The following is a 20,060-nucleotide window of genomic DNA, read 5'->3' on the forward strand; positions in this document are numbered from 1 at the left end:
TCCATCCGTCATCTCTCTCGGCTCCGGGGACCCCTCCTGGGTGCGGTCCCCGCGCCGCCTCGGGCGCCTCAGACAGTGAGGGAGGGAGCCTCGGGGACCCGCCCGGCCGGGGCTCCAACTCCAGGCAGGACCTCTCCCCCCCCCCCATCCCGCGTCTTCATTTGCTCAGGGCCAGGGTCCCTCCCTCAGGAGGCAGAATCCGGTGGATGTAGGCATTTCACAACACGCCCCCACAGCGGACCAATGAGAGCGAGAGTCAAAGCTTACCTATTTCTGCGGCCAATCAAAACGAAGCCCTGCTCTTCGCTCCGGCCTTCCTCGCCGGGCTAAGCTAGTTAAAGAGGCGTGCTCAGTCTGCGGGCGCTGTTAGGCGTTGCCAGCGTAAGGTTCGGCATTGCTGGTTTAAGAAGCGGCAAACCCCTCCCCCGCCCCCTCGGGGTTCGGACCAATGAAGGGGACTGAAATGCGCCCCGCCTCTTCCAGCTTCTCCTCTCCACCTCTCTCGTGGTCATCGTCCGGCTCTACTCTGACCGCCGAGCCCCGGAGTTATCAGGTGAGCCGCGCCCGGATTCAAGGCCTTTCCGGGGGCCCGAGAGCGGGGAGGGGTCCGGACTTTGGCAGGAAGCCCCGCCCCCCGAGTTTCTTTGCTGGGCTGAAGCGGCCTTCCTGGCCGGCCCAGATTCCCGGGCCACTTCTCGGTCTCGGTCTTCCGCTCCGGGGAATGGATCGAGTCTCGGCGCTGGAGGCGGGCGGGAGACCCGGACCCTGAACTCCTTCTCTTTCTCCTCCTTCAGGACGCGTCCTCCCCATGGCCCTGAAGCGTGTCTCCGCGTGGCGGCTCCTGAGCCGCGTCCGCGGTCCAGTCCTGGACTGGGCGAGAGGCCGAGGCACCCAGGCCGCGACCCGGGGTGAGTCGGGGCCGGACGGTCGGAGACGTACGGGATCTTCTGGGCCTTCTCCCCCCTTCGTAGGAGGGGAAACTGAGGCTCGGCAAGGGGAAGCCCTTGCTCAGAGTCGGTTATTAAGTGGAACGCGGACTCTCCCTCCGAGTCCGGTATCCATTGCAGCGACTCCGGGGTCCGGCTCTTCTCGCGCATTTCCCCCACGCGGGGCGCTGTTTCCTTATTGGGGCCCACAGAGGACTCGGCTACCCGGGAAGGCAGTGGGATGTTCCCAGGAGCACCGGGTGGGATGGGACGCCCAGACTCGGACCTTGCGCAGGACTTTCACTCTCGGGCCGCTTTCTTCCTTTCCAAAAGTGAAATGCGTACAAGCGAGCGAACGCCCATCTCGCTTTTGTCTTGGCGTCGTTCCCCGGAGCCTGGCACGGGTTCTAGCAAGTAGTGGACACGTAGTACACGTGAGTCTGGGCGGATGAAAGACGCCCTTTGTTGGGACTGCAGGGACACATCCTCCTTGCCTTTTGGCGTCTCTTGGGGAATAGTTGGGACCTTTGAGCCGGCCTGTATAAAGGAGGGGGTTGGAGCAGGGGAGTAAGGACTCCGGGATTTTATGGGCCAACCTGCTCCTCCAAAACCGCCCACTGGAATGCAAGCCAACCAAGTTATCATCCTGTGAACTTTGACTTACAAAGAGAACATGCAAAGGAAGTTACAGTGCAAATCCTAGCAAAGACCCCAGATTTGTGCTCATTTAGGGAACTTCCCTGATCAGTCTCCTCCCTCTCCTTTATTCTTTGTAATGGACTCAAGTCAGAGAGGTTCCTAAGGTGGTCTGGGAGAGGTAGATTTCAGGGGGCCTCTTTATTTGGATGGGAGGAAATTATTATTTTCACTAGCTTTTAACTAAAGTCCCACAGCTGGGAAGTATTAAGTGTCTGAGGCCAGATTTGAACTCAGATCCTCCTGACTTCAGGGCTGGTGCTCTACCCACTGCACCATCTAGCTGCCCCTCCTCTCTTTTAACACCTAGTTCAAATACCGTCCCACTTTAGACATTTACTGTCTATGACTGGGCAGATAACAATCACTCTGTGGTTGTCCTGTTCCTTAGTGTCCTCTTCTGGAAAATTAGAAAATTGGACTCTGTGACTGATAAGATCTTTTTAAAAGTTATTTTTATTTTTATTAAAGCTTGTTATTTACAAGATTTATGCATGGGTGATTTTTCAGCATTGACCCTTGCAAAACCTTCTGTTCCAATTTTTCCCTTCTTTCCCCCTCCCCCCTCCCCTAGGTGTCAGGTAGGTAGTCCAATACATTAAATATGTTAAAATATATGTTAACTGATAAGGTCTTTACAACTCTAAATATATGACCCTCCATGAAGCTTTCTTGAATCCCAGATCCCTGTCTTCAATAAGCACTTATTAAGCACCTACTACTTGAAAGGCATTGTGCTAGATGCTGGGGATATAAAGATAAAAGCAAAACAATTAAATAGCTTACATTCTAATCCAGAAGACAGCACATTCTCTCAAACACACACACACACACACACAGATAGATACATACGTACATACATGCTTAGACAAAGAGGATACAAAAATAGTGTAACTTTGGGAGTAGCAGCTTGGGGAGGGGGGAATCAGGAAAGGTCTCATGTGGAAGGTACAAATACCATTGATTCCAAGAAGCTGAGATAAGACTGGGGACAGGCAGAGGCATGGAGAAGGGAAGGAGGATAAAGTAGTGTGAGGAGCAGAAGTGTTCCATTATAGCTGGGTCAAGCATGATAGAGAACAATGTCTTGTAATAAAACAGTAAAAGGTAGGTAGGATATGAAGAACTCTATAATCAATCAATCAATCAATATTGTGTGCCTACTCTGTGCCGGGCACTGTGCTAAGCACTGGGATATAAAATGTCACAAAAAAAAAGTCTCTGCCCTCAGAGCTCACAATGTAAGGAAAGTTTATTTGTAATTCCAGAGATATTAGGTAGCCAGTCCCCTGCCCTATCACTTACCATTCCCCTCAGCTCCAGTCAGATGTCCCACCCTAACTAGGGTGGGAGAGCAGGAGGGAGAATCTTTGTGAATAACAGTGGCTGTCATTTCTAAACCATTCAAAACTTGTACAGTGAAAAACAACTCTGGTAGAGAAGTCTTATGGGAAATATTATCCCCATTTAATGGGTAGGGAAACTGTGTCAGGGAGGGAAACATAGTTTGCTCAGGATAGTCAGTCCTTTTGGAAAGTATTGCAACCTAGAGGCAAAGCGAGGTCTTTCTTTACTCAGACAAGGAGAATGTAGCTGGAGGTAAGTTGAGCAATGAGTAGTCTCACTCTCCTTACCCTGGAGTTCTCCTGTTCTTGCCCCTTCAGCTTCTCGCCCCATCTTCAACTGGCAGGACCCCCTTCTTCTGGAAGCACAACTGACACCTGATGAGATCCTGACCCGAGATACTTTTCGAACCTACTGCCAGGAAAAGCTGATGCCCCGAATCCTCTTGGCTAATCGGAATGAAGGTATTGGTCTTGGGTGAGAGTGAGACTGCAAACTAAGGTGGTTTCCCTTCAACCCCAAGGGATTCCCTCTTTTCTCCAGTAGCTAATGAGAAGGGAGACTGTGGGAAATGAATGGTTGGTTTCTATATGAGGAAATAGAAAAGGGGGAAAATCTTGGTCCTAATACTTAAATAATTAATTATTAAATATAAAAGAGAAACAGTATAGGAAATCTCTCTTAAAAATTTACCCAAGACAATATCTAATTAGGGCAAAATTTAATCAGACAGCTGAAGAAATTCTATATTTGGGCTAATGGGTGTATTCCTATTCATTGTGTTTGGGTCAGCTGGAAAGTGGGGGATGGGGGGACTAGTGATATGGAAACTGCTGTTTCTGTGACTGAGATTTGCGTCACCAAAGTCACCCACCCTGAGATATCCCACCTACCACTGTGTTAACCGATCAGAGATGAGTGGCAATCACTCTGGAATACCTCCTCTTCGAAGGGGATGTAAACTCTACCATCATTAGGAGTCTTTGGTCTAAGAGATGGTGACTATCCTTTTATTAATAACCTGCTGGCCTTATTAATAAAATTATTAAATTAACTAGAAACTAGGTAATTTTTTTTTACCTTTTTAATAGTCATAAGACCACGCCTGTGGATGTTGGAATCAATCTGAGTAAAGGGCAAAGAACCTGGAGGCTTTGTCTTTCTCCTGTAGGCCTTGGGAGCTCCCTAAAGACAAGGCTGCAACCTCTTCTTAGGAGTAGGGAGAGAGGAGGGGTTGGAATTGGGCCTCAGGTTTGTCCGAGCACTTATGAATTGTGTCTTCTTATTCTCATAGTGTTTGACCGGGAAATCATTTCAGAGATGGGGGAACTGGGCGTGCTAGGCCCCACCATTAAAGGTAGGTATAGGTATTCTAGCTTTCTTTTTGTTTCTTTCTTGTCCCTGCCTTTGGGGTTCAGGATCACAGATTCTAGGACAGAATTTGGATCTCTAATTAGTCTCCATACAGTTAACAAGTATTTATTAAGTATTTACTATGTTCCAGCATCAGGTTGAAATAAATCTACATAGAAACAATCCTTGAGAAAATAGAAAATTTATTGAAAGGAAGAAAATAATAGCATCCAGACGAGGTGCATATAGGCATTCTGCAAGAAACTAAGAAGAAAATCAATGACAGTTTTCTTTTTTGTGTAGATAACAAAGTAGTTGGTATAAGTATTTCAAATAACTCACAAAATACAACTATTTATGAAAACTTATTTTTCAGAACTGTCATTTAGTTTTTTCTGCATTTGATAATTTTATCAGGATTTAGGTGCATTTGTAACACTGGGAGTACAATTTGTTTGGATTTGGTTTAAGTATGCATACTTATTCTTGGTAGGAGCTAAAGAATTTTAGATGACTACATCTTAATACTATACTATACCAAGTTACAGTTTAACCCTCATTTATCCCTTGCAAACTTCACCTTTTGATATTATTTTATAGTATTACTTTCTCAAAGAGTTTAAATCTTTTCAAAAGTCATCATTTGTATAACCTACATGTCCAGAGCAACACTTTTACTAACAAAATTAAAAACACTGCAATACTGAATCAGAAAATTTATAACAATATTTCAGGGAATATCCCTTAAAATATCCTCTATAATTTCCCTAACACCAGAATGCAATTTAGATGCTGGACAATATAGAGTTTGGGTAAATACGTGTACAGCATTCCATTTAAACGTTGGATTTCTTATTCTATGATTTTGAGTTTAGCTTTCTAATTTATAAAATCATCTGCTTGTAGGAAATATTTTACCTTGGGAATTCCTTATCAACAGGATCTGCCCTAGACCACTGTCCACAAATTATTCACTTTAGTTCCTTCAGACTTAGTGAATGTATCCTTAATCAGCATGTAAATGTCTTTAATAGGATATCAGTAGTTAACAGTAACTGGAATGTCCCTTGTTTTTAGAGCAGATTTGTAGAGTTGTTTCTTCCAATAAATCTACTTTCCAAATTCCAAACTACCTTAATGCTGCTTGCATCCATTAGTGATACAATTTCGTATGATTTAATAGGACTTTACAAAACCTTTAAATAATTAGTTTATGTGATAAAAACCAATTCAAACCTTATGGGGTAAACATCAGAGCTATAGAGGCAATATCAAATTCAGTTAGTTGTAACTCATTTGAAAATTTGGGGAGTTTCAGCTATGCCCAGAAAAATAACTCTGGGAGATGACTAAAAACCATTACATTAAATTCCCAATCCCTATATTTATGCACACCTGCATTTTTGACTTCCTTCACAAGCTAATTGTACAATAATTCAGAGCCTGATTCTTTTTGTACAGCAAAATAATGTTTTGGTCATGTATACTTATTGTGTATCTAAGTTATATTTTAATATATTTAACATCTACTGGTCATCCTGCCATCTAGGGGAGGGGGTGGGGGGGGGGGTAAGAGGTGAAAAATTGGAACAAGAGGTTTGGCAATTGTTAATGCTGTAAAGTTACCCATGTATATATCCTGTAAATAAAAGGCTATTAAGTAAAAAAAAAAAAAAAAAAGAAAAAAAAAAAAGAAAAGAAAATTTGGGGAGTTTCAGTCTTCACATATCTTTTTTTTTCTTTCTTTATCAGGACTTTATAAATGGTACAAATAAAACTAGAGAAAGAATCTTAGAAAGGATTTGTAAAGACTAGTCTATATAAAATAACCCTGTCCATCTCTTGATGTTGAGAGAGGGGGAAGAAGGAAAGAGAGAAAGAGAGAGATCACTCAAATAGTTAAAAAATGATTTAAAAATTTTAGCAAATATTTTTATTAAAGCCTTTTATTTTTCAAAACATATGGCAGGACAATTCTTCAACAATAGCCTTTGCAAAACCTTGTGTTCCAATTCCCCCCCTTCCCCTTACACCCTCTCCCCCTTACACCCTCTCCTAGATAGCAAGTAGCCCAATATATGTTAAACATTGTAGAAATATATGTTAAATTCAATATATGCATATATATTTATACAATTATCATGCTTTAGAAACTAATTAAAACAGTTCTATGTGTAACAGATTCAATCCAGCTGAGACCATGTATACAATTGTTGTTCAGTTGTGTCCAGTTCTTTGTGACCACAAAGTTTTCTTGGTAATAATTCCAGAGTAGATTGCCATTTCCTTCTCTAGTTATAAAGACAATTACTAATATATATCCAAAGCCTGTGTATTTAGGCATTTGAATGGATAGCATCTGTAGATGGTTGAGTGAAAGTGAAAGAAACTTAAGAAGTTCCCTGTTACTTCCAGTATAAAGTTGAAAATAGATCATTTAAGACCATGATCTTTACTTGGTCTTTTTCATTGTTTTTCACTGAAAGGTTCAACAACCAAACATCTAGAGTTGCTGATACAATTACAGTTATCATGAGTCTTCTCAGTATATATTTTGACCCAGTGGAAAACATTTGAAAGCCAGTTATATATATCTTACTTCTCAAATGGAAACAATTTAATTTTGTTGCTTTTCCCGAAGTAAAGTTTATTAAAAACTAAAGCTTTTGAACCTTTATCATATCATGGCTTTATCCTACCCCCCTTTGAGGATATCTGTTTCCTCTATATCATTCACTTAAAATATAATTTCATACAGACATAAATTTTACACATGAAGATATAACTGTTAAACCAATGAGCAAAGATTTGTCTTAGTTGCTTACACTAGGAAGTCAACGATTATTGTCAAATTCAGGACAATAAAATCAAATCAATGAGATCCTATTTATTTGCATTCCATTTTAAGATATCAGAGATGTTTAATGATTGTAACATTAAAATTCATTTTAAAAATTGGCAGTTCTTGACGTTTTCAGAAAAATTTAGTTTGAAAAGAGGAGGGACATAGTTCTAACAGTATTATTAATGTTCTTTTGGGTCTAAGCCTAAAGTCATAAAGTGACCTATGCTGGGTACATACCAGGATAAAATTCCTTTAAGTCTGTTTGATTTCAAGTAAAAGTTATAGATACCTTTTAGAGCAACCAATCTTTCATGAGAGTTCTACTTTACTTACAGGGTGTTATAATAAGGCTCAGAATTAAGTAGATGGGAAATGGGAAATATTCCTGCTCAGAAGGGAAATATAGTGAGAAACTGCTTCAAGAGAATCCTACCATTATCTTCATAAAGTTTTCTTTTCAACCTTCCTAAAGATCTGCACGCACTGATAATATTTTCCAGCTGGCATATTCTTGAAATAATTCTTGGCATTTTCCTTTGAACTATGGAGTATAGGCTTAACATCAGTCAAACAGTTATATCTGAGATCAAAATTCAGAGCAAATGAAATTACAGTTCCATCTCACTGCTTACAATTTTTTATAAGATTTTGAGTTCCAAATTTTTCTCCCTCCTTTCTTTTCTCTCTCCCTAAGATGGCAAGTAATCTGATGTAGGTTATACATGTGCAACCATGTTAAACATATCTCTATATTAATCATGTTGCAGAAAAAAGAAACAGAACATCTACATTTAGACTCCATAGTTCTTTCTCTGAATGTGGATAGCAATCTGTTATAAGTCTTTTGGAATTGTCTTGGATCATTGTTTTATTGAGAAGATACTGCTTATAATTTAAAGCAAGGTGCACTTGGTTTTCATATGGCAATAAACAATAAATAAGAAGTTATCTTTAGGGCTTATTAAATAAATGCAAAGATTTTCCAAAAGTGTTCATTCAGCATCTTTCTTTCCTAGTTTAATAAACATATCCTGGTATAAAAATCAGGCATTAGAAATTGAAAAAATAACCACGTTCTGGACTTTCACATTTACAGTGAATACAAGACAGTTCAGTCAGAACTCAAAAAAACACTGGCTATAATGACCTAGATATCATAAGGTATACCATATTAACCCCTAGGGAAAAAATTCCTTTAAACTAGAATTTTTTGATACTATTGAATGTAACTTCAATATATACAATTCTAGGGACATATCCATAATTTTCAGAATTATGGACAAATCATCACTTTTATGTCCTAAGCAAACTTGTAAGTCATCTACCATTTTGACTATATTTGTGTTGAAGAAAAGGACCTCAGTTTCTAAGTAAACAAATTTGCTCTTTAATTTTTTTGGCAAGCATATGTTTGACATTTGAACTATGTGGCCAGCCCAACAGGGTTGTGTTCTAGGCAGCAGAGTTTGTGTGCTTGACAGTTTAGTTCAAGAAAGGATCTCAGTATCTGGTATCTTATCTTAACTGTTTTATGCCCTTTACACAGGGCAAGTGCTCACATAATGGTAAGAAAAAGCAATACAAGGACACTCTCAAAGTCTCTCTAAAGAAGTCTGGAATTGATTGTGTGGCATAGGAGACACTGGCACAGCACTGTCCATCATGGCAGAGAGGGTGCTGTGCTCTATAAGGAAAGCAGAATTGAAGTAGCTCAAAAGAAATTCAAGATGCACAAGTTTAGAGAATCCAGATGTTCACATAGACTATTTGTGCCTGACCTATGGTAGAGCATTCTGAGCTAATATTGCTCCGATCAACCACAGTCAGACACACTGTAACATGATCTAACACAGTGTTGTTATTTTGATCCTCTTGGAGGATGAAGGACAACAACCAAACAAACAAATTTACTATTTTAGAATTTATTTATTCTATAGATAATCTCAGATAATGAAAATTTAGTCTTTTATACTTTCCCCAAATACTAAGTAATTATCATTATTATTCATTTTAAAGCAAATTAAATAATTGACAGTTTTATTTAAAACATAGACAGAAAACAAATTGCCGGTCAAGTGACATTCTGAATTATCTTACTTTGTCAAAATTGATAGATGAAAATTTTTTTTAATTCATGAAAAATCACCAATTATTTGCCTTCTAACCTAAACCAGTCTCTTTCTTTCCAAGAGGGAGAGAAGAGTTAATAATAGGTGATTCTTTTTTTTAATAATATTTTATTTTTCCAAATACATGCAAAGATACTTTTCAACATCCACCTTTGCAAAATTCTGTGTTCCAATTTTTTCTCCCTCTCCTCTTCTCTTCCCTTTTCCTAAGACATCAAACAATGTGATACTAGGTTAAACCTGTGCAGTTCTTTATAATAAGGTGATTCTTAACCATTAGAGAAGGATTAAAAACTGCAAACACTATTTATTCTCTTTTCTACACTTTTGGATTTCACTGGAGATAAAATTTCTAAATAGACTTCAGTGTTGTTTATTTTACAATCAGTGAAATCACTTTCTTTTCATCTGCTAGAATAATAAATCTGTCACTCCCAAGGAAAGAGAGAAAGTGATCTATTATTTACATGTGCCTTAGTACTGAGGAGCTGCAACCTCAAACCCCACTAGAATCTTTAACCACAATTTGGAAATTTATAGTAAATGTTTCCTTTCGGTTCACAAATTTGCATTGCTATACATTTCTGCAAAGGGGAAAGAATCACCTTTTCTCTTAACTCTTCTTTTTCTTTGCATTCCCATCCTGACCAATATTGGGAACACAAAGATGAGATTATATCTTTGAAAAGACTGAAACTTTGCAGAAAAAAAGTTCCTACTCTTTTCCTGCCTGTTCTTAAGACTTGTATGGCTTGTTTATAAGTGATTTGACATCTTAAAGAGAGAAATTGGATCTTATTGACTTGAGACATAGCCACTGCTACATGGAGAACACTAAATAAGTCAAATGTCCTAAGGTTAAGGCTTGTAATTTCTCCACTATCACAGTGGCTATTGCCACGAGTAGATGTTAGAGGCATTCTGGCATCTCCTTCCTGAAACTGAAGGCACATAGTAACCAGATCAGGTGCTTTTTCTCCTAAGAGTTCCATAAAGGCAACATAGCAGCATCCAGCGTATATGCATTTAGGTATTCTGTAAGACTCTAAAGAGGAATCATCAGCAGTGCTCTTTTTTTATGCAGGTATCAAAGTAGTAACTTTTATAGGCATCTAAAAATAATTCTTGCATAATACAATTATTTTTCAAAACATTTTTCAGAATTTTACTGTAGTTGTTCATTGGAAAGGTTCTCAGGACTTAGGTACATCGATAATGTTGGTGTAATGTTGGCAGGATAATCATTTCAGCTTGGTTCAAATATGTGCATCTATTCTTTTTTTTTTATTTTATTTTTATTTTTTTTTTAATTTTTTTTTCCCTTTCCATAGAATTATTTATTTATTTATTTAATAGCCTTTTATTTACAGGATATATGCATGGGTAACTTTATAGCATTAACAATTGCCAAACCTCTTGTTCCAATTTTTTACCTCTTACCCCCCCCACCCCTTCCCCTAGATGGCACGATGACCAGTAGATGTTAAATATATTAAAATATAAATTAGATACACAATAAGTATACATGACCAAAACGTTATTTTGCTGTACAAAAAGAATCAGACTCTGAAATATTGTACAATTAGCTTGTGAAGGAAATCAATAATGCAGGTGGGCATAAATATAGGGATTGGGAATTCAATGTAATGGTTTTTAGTCATCTCCCAGAGTTCTTTCGCTGGGCATAGCTGGTTCAGTTCATTACTGCTCCATTGGAAATGATTTGGTTGATCTCGTGTGCATCTATTCTTAGTAGTAACAAAAGAATTTTAGGTGACTTCCCCCTAAGGTCATTCTGTGTTACCATTTAACCCTCATTTATTCTGGGGATTGCTTTGCCCACAGCCTGTTGTCCCTCATGCTGGGTGGCAATAGCTGATAGTGTAGTTAGCTGGGAACACATGTAGATTTCAGTCTGTTTAAGAGTTGGGGGATTAAATCAGTTCCAATAGAACAGTAATGAACTGAACCAGCTACACCCAGCGAAAGAACTCTGGGAGATGACTATGAACCATTACATAGAATTCCCAATCCCTCTAGTTTTGTCCACTTGCATTTTTTATTTCCTTCACAGGCTAATTTACACTATTTCAAAGTCCAATTCTTTTTGTACAGCAAAAGAACTGTATGGACATGTATACTTATATTGTACTTAATTTATACTTTAACATATTTAACATGTATTGGTCAACCTGCCATCTGGGGAAGGAGGTGAGGGGAAGGAGGGGAAAAGTTGGAACAATAGGTTTTGCAGTTGTCAATGCTGAAAAATTACCCATGCACATATCTTGTAAATAAAAAGCTATAATTAAAAAAAAAAGAGTTGGGGGAGTAATTAAAAAGCTTTCATTAAAAAAAAAAATACAGACCTCAAAATATCCTTGAGGACTTAATAACACTATGCTGGAACTGAAAAAAAAAAGAATTGGGGGATTGGGAATTGAATCTGAACCATAGAATATTCATCCCTAACATCCAGTTTCTTCATAATAGAATGACGCTCATCAAGAAGTCTCTGGGGACTCAGGATTCAGTCTATCTAATGGGTTGTGTCTGTTCTCCCAGACTATGGCTGTGCTGGGACCTCATCTGTAGCCTATGGACTTCTGGCCCGGGAACTAGAGCGTGTAGACAGTGGTTACCGGTCAACCATGAGTGTCCAGTCCTCCTTGGTCATGCACCCTATCTATGCCTATGGCACCGAAGAGCAGCGACAGAAGTACCTGCCCCGACTGGGTGAGAGTAATACACTTGGAATGTGGGACTCCTCACCCAGCTTCCTGAGGCCACTGAACCTCCAAGGACCCCTTAGCCTCTTCTCTATTAGCTGCCTCTAACCCCTTGATCTTCTTAGAGCTTTCTATCCCATTCAGAACTCCTGAGCTGTCTTCTCCCTTGTACCCTGGTGCTCCATCCCCAACTTACCAGCCTTGGGGCACTTAGCTCCCCTTATCACAAATCTGCCGGAGAAAAGAAAACTTAGATGATGAAAGGCTAGCTGCCTTCAACTATATTAAGGGCTATTACAGGAAAGAAAAGTTAAATTGATTTTGATTTGCCTCAGAAGATAGAACTGGAGTTGAAGGGTAGAAGACTCTTAGAGGTGATTTTATATTTGATTTCAGGAAAAAATTCCTAATTATCAGTGCTGTACAATAGCTGTTCCCCCTAGAGGTTCCTAGAATTCTCCAGAAGAAGGTTGGATGACTCCTGGTTGGGAATATGGAAAAAAAGCATTTCTATTCAGGTTCAGTTGGGTCTGGATGGCCTCCGAGGTTTTTTCTGACTCAGGTCCTGATTCTACCCACTCTTCAAAGAACCTTAAGTCCTTCCCCAATTGACCTTCTTAAGACTTCCTTCCCGGGACTTTTGGAGAAGAAGCAACCTGATCTAGTGAAAAGAACATTAACTTTAGAGTTAAGGGATCTAGGTTCCATTCCTGTATGTGTGACTTTGGACAAGTCACTTAGTCTCTCAGGACTTCTACAGAATGAAGGAATTGAATCAGATGCTTTCTAAGGTCCCTATCAGTGCCACCAATTCTTTGAGTCTCTAAGACCCACTTCCCTGAGCCTACTCACCTTCCTGTGGTTCCCCTCTCTCCATCTCTTACCTTCCCCACTGTCTGGGCCTCCAGACAAATCTTCCTGGGCCTGCTCACACACCAGGGCATCCTGAGCTCCCTCCCCAGTGATATATTCCAAAACCTGATCCAGGTTTCCAAGTCTGCCAGCCTTCTGATGGCTTCCTTCCTGGGGCCCCTAAGCATTCTCCTTACTAATTTACTAATCATGACCCATAAACTTAATATAACTCTTGGCATCAACCTTACTTATTCTTGTTCCCCCAAGAACAAGGGATTTGTGGGAACAAAATCCACAAATTTTGGATTTGTGGCCCTACAAACCAGCCCCCTCCCCCCAGGGTTATTGAACGTCATTGGTTCTGCTAAGGCTTTGTAAGATCCAAGAGCCATAGAGATGCCTGTGTAGGGGGAATTACAGGGAGATGATCTGGGAGGAGGGAAGAAGTTCTCAGGGGAAGTAGGGGGTCCTCTGACTATGGGTTTGGTTGACAGCAAAGGGGGAACTCTTGGGCTGTTTTGGGTTGACGGAACCCAATCATGGAAGTGACCCAGGCAGTATGGAGACTAAGGCCCGCTACAATGCAGCCAGCAAGACCTACACCCTGAACGGCTCCAAGACCTGGTGAGGGGGTGAGGGTGGGGACTCCTATTGACAACATCTATAGAATGAGAGGGTTGGACTGCTAAGACTGGCTTCAAATCCTTTTCATTCTATGAAGGCTTAAGAAACTGGATGGGCGGCTCTGCGGTGGTGGAGGAGGACCTTGGGGAGAAGCTGTCCTTTCCACAGTTATTCCCTATCCCTCCCTCTAGGATCACGAATTCGCCCGTGGCTGACCTCTTTGTGGTCTGGGCTGTATGTGAGGACGCTCAGGTGCGGGGCTTCCTGTTAGAGAAGGGAATGCGTGGATTGTCAGCTCCCAAAATCGAAGGCAAGTTTGCGCTTCGGGCCTCGATCACAGGAATGATCCTCATGGATGATGTGGAAGTACCGGAACAGAACATGCTGCCCCATGTGTCTGGTCTTGCTGTAAGTGACCCAGAGTCAGAAAACAGCAGGTGTAAAGTGGGGAGAGGAGGAGGAAGACCCTGAGGAGGGGAGCTAGGATAATTGAGGGAGATTCAACGAGTTTAACTCGAGTCCAGGAAAAGAAGAGCACTGGATTTAGGGTAAGGGGACCTGAGTTCAAATTCTACACATCTACTTACTGCTTGATGTTGGTCAAGTCATTTAACTTAAGCCTCTGTTTCTTCCTCTGTAAAATAAGATTAGACTAGATGACCTTTAATAACAGATCTCTAGGTAAGGATGAAGCTCTGACATAGTAAGGCATCCCGGCCCCTTCTCTCTTTTCACAGGGCCCCTTTGGATGTCTGAACAACGCTCGATATGGCATTGCTTGGGGGGTGCTGGGTGCTGCAGAGTTCTGTCTGCATACAGCCCGGCAGTACACTCTAGACAGGTAACTGGAACCTGGACTTTCCTTCTCCCTTCCCCTTTCTTCCTTCCCCCTGGCTGGTATCTAAGCTGGTAGGCTCCAACAGTCAGGGTGGGCTTCCTGGAGGAGGTGGGTTTGATCTGGTTTTCCAAGAAGTGGAAGGATGCCAGCGAAGCATGAATGATTCTAGCCTGGGTGAGGGGAACAGACCCAAGACTGGAGGGGATCGGGGTGGAGAAGAGCAGTGGGCCAAATACTGCAGACTTAGCCACCATCTTGCCTCCAAGAGGTTTTCCGTGACAACCTCAGCTCCTGTTTTCAGTTGTCCCAAGGCTTTTTTGACTTGTTTTTCCTTCCCCTTCTTCTCTTTCTATATCCAGGAAGCAGTTTGGGTCCCCACTGGCTAAAAACCAGCTCATCCAGAAAAAGTTGGCTGACATGCTCACAGAGATCACCCTGGGCCTGCATGCTTGCCTACAACTCGGGCGCTTGAAAGACGAGGACAAGTATGGAGTTCAGGCCTAGGCTGGGTGAAGGGATGGTCGGGTAGAGGTTGGCTACTCCGGGGCTAATGAGGTCCTCCTGGAGTGCTCTTCAGGGAGCACTGTAGGTGAGGGAGAGGAAGTGATGTCATTGTAGCCATGAAGCAGTCATATATATTCAGCCAGGTATGTAAGCCCTACCTGGGCCTAGCAGCAATCCACACATCCCTCCAACTACTTGTGGTGTTCCTAGAATGTCCCCTTTTCTCTTTCTTCAGTTCAATTCAAGAAACAAGTTTTAATCTTGTGCAAGACACTGGGGGTGGAAAGGCAAAAATGAAATAGTTGCTACCCCCAGATGCTCCTCCTTGTTGGAAATACTTGTTCACTGGCAAATACAAAGTATCTGCAAGATAATACAGAGTAATTTCAAGAGGAGAAGCGCATTTACATCTCAGGAGGATCAGGCAAGTTCATATATAAGAAAAGAGACTTAAGTGAGCCGAAACTTAAGAGGCGCCAGAAGGATTTTCATTAAAGCAATCTGTGATGTATGTTTTTAACTAGATTTCTAGGTGAGCTCCATAAAAATTCATTGAAAGGGGCAGCTAGGTGGCGCAGTGGATAGAGCACCAGCCCTGAAGTCAGGAGGACCTGAGTTCAAATGTGCCCTCAGACACTAAACACTTCCTGGCTGTGTGCGCCTGGGCAAGTTACCTCAGCAAAAAAGAAAGAAAAAAAAGAAAAGAAAAATTCATTGAGGAAGTAGGGATATCTTGTGAGTGAGAGTGATTTGGCCCAAGAGTGACAAACTTCTATGGTCACTTTTTCATAAGAACTATGTAGTCCAAAGGAAAAAATTATTTTAATCTTGCTCCAAATTATTCTTTATATAAATACAAATTTTCTGAAATTAAGTTTGCTTCAACATGAAGGACCCCTGTGCAAAAACAAATCAATTCCTAGGAGCATAGGCTTTAGAACTGTAAGACAACTTAGACATCATTGGGTCTAATCCCCTCATTTTCTATGTGAGCTATTCAATTCACCAGGTATTCCCAGAGAACTGGTTGTCCAAGGCCCATGCTTAGCACTCATTCTGGCTTCAGGCAGCTGAGTGGGGAACAATAGTAGTAATATCTAGCCCAAAGTATTGTAATGTGAAACATGATGTGATTCTGACCACAAGAGAGAGGAACCACTATGGGGATTCAGCGAAGAGGAAATAACTTCTGACTGAGGAAGGAAAAGAGAGGGAACCCCTGATATCTAAGGATGGATAAGATTTTTGACAGGAGAAAAATCTGGATACAAGTCAGATCATTTTGGGAAACCATGGAAAGTGTCAGAGTTTCTCCTTCATCAGTCTAATCAATACTCTGTGTGTGTGTGTGTGTGTGTATGTGTGTTTTCTAGACTGACTCCGGAAATGGTTTCACTGCTGAAGAGGAACAATTGTGGCAAAGCCCTTGATGTTGCCAGGCAGGCCCGTGACATGCTTGGTGGGAATGGGATTTCGGATGAGTATCATGTGATCCGGCATGCCATGAACCTGGAGGCTGTAAACACTTATGAAGGTAAGGAGCCCATGTGGAGCCAGAAAGGAGGCTCGTGGCCTCTGACTCTGAGGATGTCAGGGAAATTGCAAGAGAGACACCCAGACTCCAGCCTTAGCTCTGCTTCTGAGCTTGCAAGTCCCCGTCATCCATGAATCTGTAAAATCAATGTCATCATCCTTACACTATTCATTTTACAGGATTATTGGGAGGATCAAATGAGACATTATCCAGAAAGCTTTTTGTAATCTTAAAGTGCTATATAAATGTCAGCTATTATTATTAATATCTTCACTTGTAGATCTATCTATAGCTATCTGGCTCTTTTCTGAACTGTATCATCAAATGTCATCTGGATGTACCAAAGGCATCTCAAATTCAGCATGTCCAAAATAGAATTCATTATTTTTCCTTGAAAATCCCTTCCTCCTCCAAACTTCTCTAATTCTATTTAGTGTACACTATCTTAGTCACCCAAGTTTGCAATCATGGTGTTGCTTTTTTTTTAAAGTATATAATAATTTAATCTCATTAGCTTTCAAAAAACTATCCAATTTGTTTGCATTTCTTTTCGACTTCTCTTCTGTGTATTTTAAAAAATAGCCCTTTCTTTTCTTTTATGCCTTTTCCTTCTCTCTTTGATATCTTTGGTGAATAGGTCTCATATTGTTATCACTGGCTGTTGCTTGTACATGACATTTCATTGCAGCTCCTGAGACTTCAAAGGGGTTCTGTAATCTCTACCACTCACTTCCCCTCACCTCTGTCTCTCAGAATTCCTAGAATCATTCCTTCAAAGAACATCTCAGATGCTAGCCTCTTCCATAAGTCTCTCATGATACTTTGCCTTCAAGTTTATTAATGCTCTCTCCCTTCCTAGATTCCTTTGAAATACTTTATATATATTTTGGGATTACACTATGTGCACATACATGATAGAATGCAACCTTTTTGAGGTGTGGGAATATTTCTTTTTGGCTTTCATATCCTGAATGCCTAGCATATTCCCTTGCATTTAGTTAACATTTAATAAATGGTTATTAAACTGAACAATAAAATGTTTGGGATATGAATAAAACAGTTTAAAACTGAACTTTTTGTAACTGTCACCTCTGGTCCATTTCCCATGGACTGGTATCCCATAGAGCTCTTTTTTTAAAAAATAGAATTTTAGAGGGAGAAGGACCTTCAAGATCAGCAAATTTAAATCTTCTTATTTTACAGAAAGAGACTGAAATCCAAAAGGGGAAATGAATTGCCTAAAGTTATAGTGATTCATTGGCATACCTGGTGCTAGATCCAAATCAGTAGAATCCCAAGCTAAAGCTTGGAGAACTTAACTGGGGAGAGAAGCCCAGGTATAATACATAGTATTTCCTATTCCTTATTGCTTTTAGGAATAAGCCCCAGCACTTTTTAAAAATAGTATTTTATTTTTCCAATTACATGTAGATAGTTTTCAACATTTATTTTTATAAGATTTTGAGTTCCAAATTTTTTCTCCCTCCTTCTCGTTTCCCCTCCTCAAGACAGCCAGAAATAATAGATTATATATGTGCAATCATGTAAACATATTTCCACATTAATCATGTTGTAAAAGAGAAACAGAACAAAAGGGAAAAGCCACCAAAAAAAAAAAAAAAAGAAGTGAAAATATTATGTTTTAGTCTGTAGGCAAAACTCCATAGTTCTTTCTCTGGTTATGGCTAGCATCATAAGGCTTTTGGAACTGTCTTTGATCATTGTATTGCTGAGAAGAGCTAAGTATCTTATAATTGGTAAACACACAATATTGCTATTATTGTGTACAAGGTTCTCCTGATTCTGCTCATTTCATTCAGCCTCAATTCATGTAAGTTTTTCCATGTTTTTCTGAAATCATCCTGCTCATCATTTCTTATACCACAATAATATCCCATTACATTCACATGCCACAACTTGTTCAACAATTCTCCACTTGATGGGCATCCTCTCAGTTTCTAATTCTTTGCTACCACAAAAAGAGCTGCTATAAATATTTTTGGATATGTAGGTCCTTTTTCTTTTTTTTAATGATCTCTTTAGAATAAGGACCTAGTAGTGGTATTGCTAAATCAAAGGATATGCATAGTTTTATAACCCATTGGGTATAGTTCCAAATTACCATCCAGAATGGTTGGATCAATTCACAACTCCAGCAGTGCATGAGTGTTACAGTTTCCCCACAGCCTCTCCTCACATTTATCACTTCCTCTTCTATCATCTTAGCCTATCTGATAGGTATGAAGTGGTACCTTACAGTTATTGTTTTAATGTACATTTCTCTAATCAATAGTGAATCAGAGCTTTTTTTTTTTTTTTTTTAATGATCATAGCTTTAATTTCTTCAGAAATGTATAGCTATAGTCTGAGTTTGTATGCTGCATCCAGGTTGGACTTAATAGTTCTCTAGATGTGATATTCATGTGGGAAATGCCAAAACCACTGAATAGTTGGCAAAGCTCTGCAAAAATCAGGGGCTATATTTAGATGTTATGAGCCTCTCTGCTTTCCTCTGGCACCCATGCCCAAGTGATCAAAGGCAGGCTGACTTCAGTCTGATTGTGGTAGGAGGTATTGATGTTAGCTCCTACCATGTGACTGGGAGCCTCTGCAGTAAGGCATCAGAGATGCTGGTGAATATCAGAATAACAAAACTGGCAAAACTAACTTTGTCCACTTTGAGGCCAGCTAAAAATAATCTCTTTCTCTCATTTCCCTTGTTTTAGGTACTCATGACATCCATGCCCTGATTCTTGGGAGAGCTATCACGGGAATTCAGGCATTTACTGCTGGGAAGTGAACTTGTTCTTCTTAAGGGCTGATAAACATCCTTCAGAAAGTCTTCATTTCATTATGTCAGTATTGATTTCCCAGGTTGTGATAAATCTGCTTTTCTGGGGAAGTGATTGTTACTTTCCTTTCTGAAAGGTAGAGACTGAGATTGAAGAAATTTATTTCTATACCTGAATGTGCCTTGTTTTAAAATCAATTCTGTTGAAATGCTGAAAGAATGTGATTATACTATTTCAGTCCCTTTCAATGCATCAACTTTTATTAATTTTATATAACTTGGGAAATAAGTGGTTTGTTTTTAATCAGGGGGCAAGAGGAAGATGAATGAACTTCAGAGCAGCTTCTATGAAGCTGCTTGATTTGTAACTGAGTAACTAAGATCTCTTACCCAAACCTATAATGCTTCTGGGCTTACTAATGCCTCCTGACCCTGCTGATCACCCACTGATTTCAGACATATCATTCTGTGTTCTGGAGTTGGGAACAGACTGGGAACAAGTACGTTAATAAAGTTCACATGCTGCTGACCAAAACTGTCTATGCTTTTTTGTTCTGAGTAAAAGGAAAAGAAGTAACGTTGCTAGAGAAATAGGAATATTGGAGTTCATTTTGTAAGATAGCCCACAATACTAACTAGTACCTATGCTTCTCCCAGCATACCGTCGCTGTGCTTTGTGTCTTGTTCATTTGACAATTTGTGGAAGTTTTTAAAACCTAGAATGTAAATTACTGAAGTCACTCAAGCTTGATCTGTCTCAGTGTTTAGAAGGTGGAGAGTGAAACGAGACAGGGATACTAAGAGGAATAAGACATTGTTGTAACTGGCAAATGTTCACAATTCACATTTTACCTGAGTATCCTTACAAACAAGATTCCAAACTACTTATTTA

General features: G+C 40.3%; 1 protein-coding gene across 2 annotated transcripts; it reads left to right on the forward strand.

Moving 5' to 3' along the window:
* The first annotated feature begins 389 nt into the window (after positions 1-389).
* On the forward strand, positions 390-19,703 carry GCDH (glutaryl-CoA dehydrogenase). Of its 2 annotated transcripts, XM_003760670.4 has the most exons (11): positions 390-553; positions 795-908; positions 3,287-3,430; positions 4,261-4,323; positions 11,859-12,029; positions 13,372-13,501; positions 13,693-13,909; positions 14,239-14,342; positions 14,699-14,824; positions 16,217-16,377; positions 19,104-19,703. In XM_003760670.4, the coding sequence occupies exons 2-11, from the start codon at positions 809-811 to the stop codon at positions 19,175-19,177; spliced, it is 1,290 nt and encodes a 429-aa protein (XP_003760718.1). In that variant the 5' UTR covers positions 390-553; positions 795-808; the 3' UTR covers positions 19,178-19,703. The 2 variants fall into 2 exon arrangements, with proteins under 2 accessions (XP_003760718.1, XP_031803500.1); XM_031947640.1 differs by lacking the exons at positions 390-553; positions 795-908 and adding an exon at positions 973-1,360.
* Positions 19,704-20,060: the final 357 nt, after the last annotated feature.

This window comes from Sarcophilus harrisii, chromosome 1 (assembly GCF_902635505.1).
Source record: "Sarcophilus harrisii chromosome 1, mSarHar1.11, whole genome shotgun sequence".
NCBI classification, from domain to species: domain Eukaryota; kingdom Metazoa; phylum Chordata; class Mammalia; order Dasyuromorphia; family Dasyuridae; genus Sarcophilus; species Sarcophilus harrisii.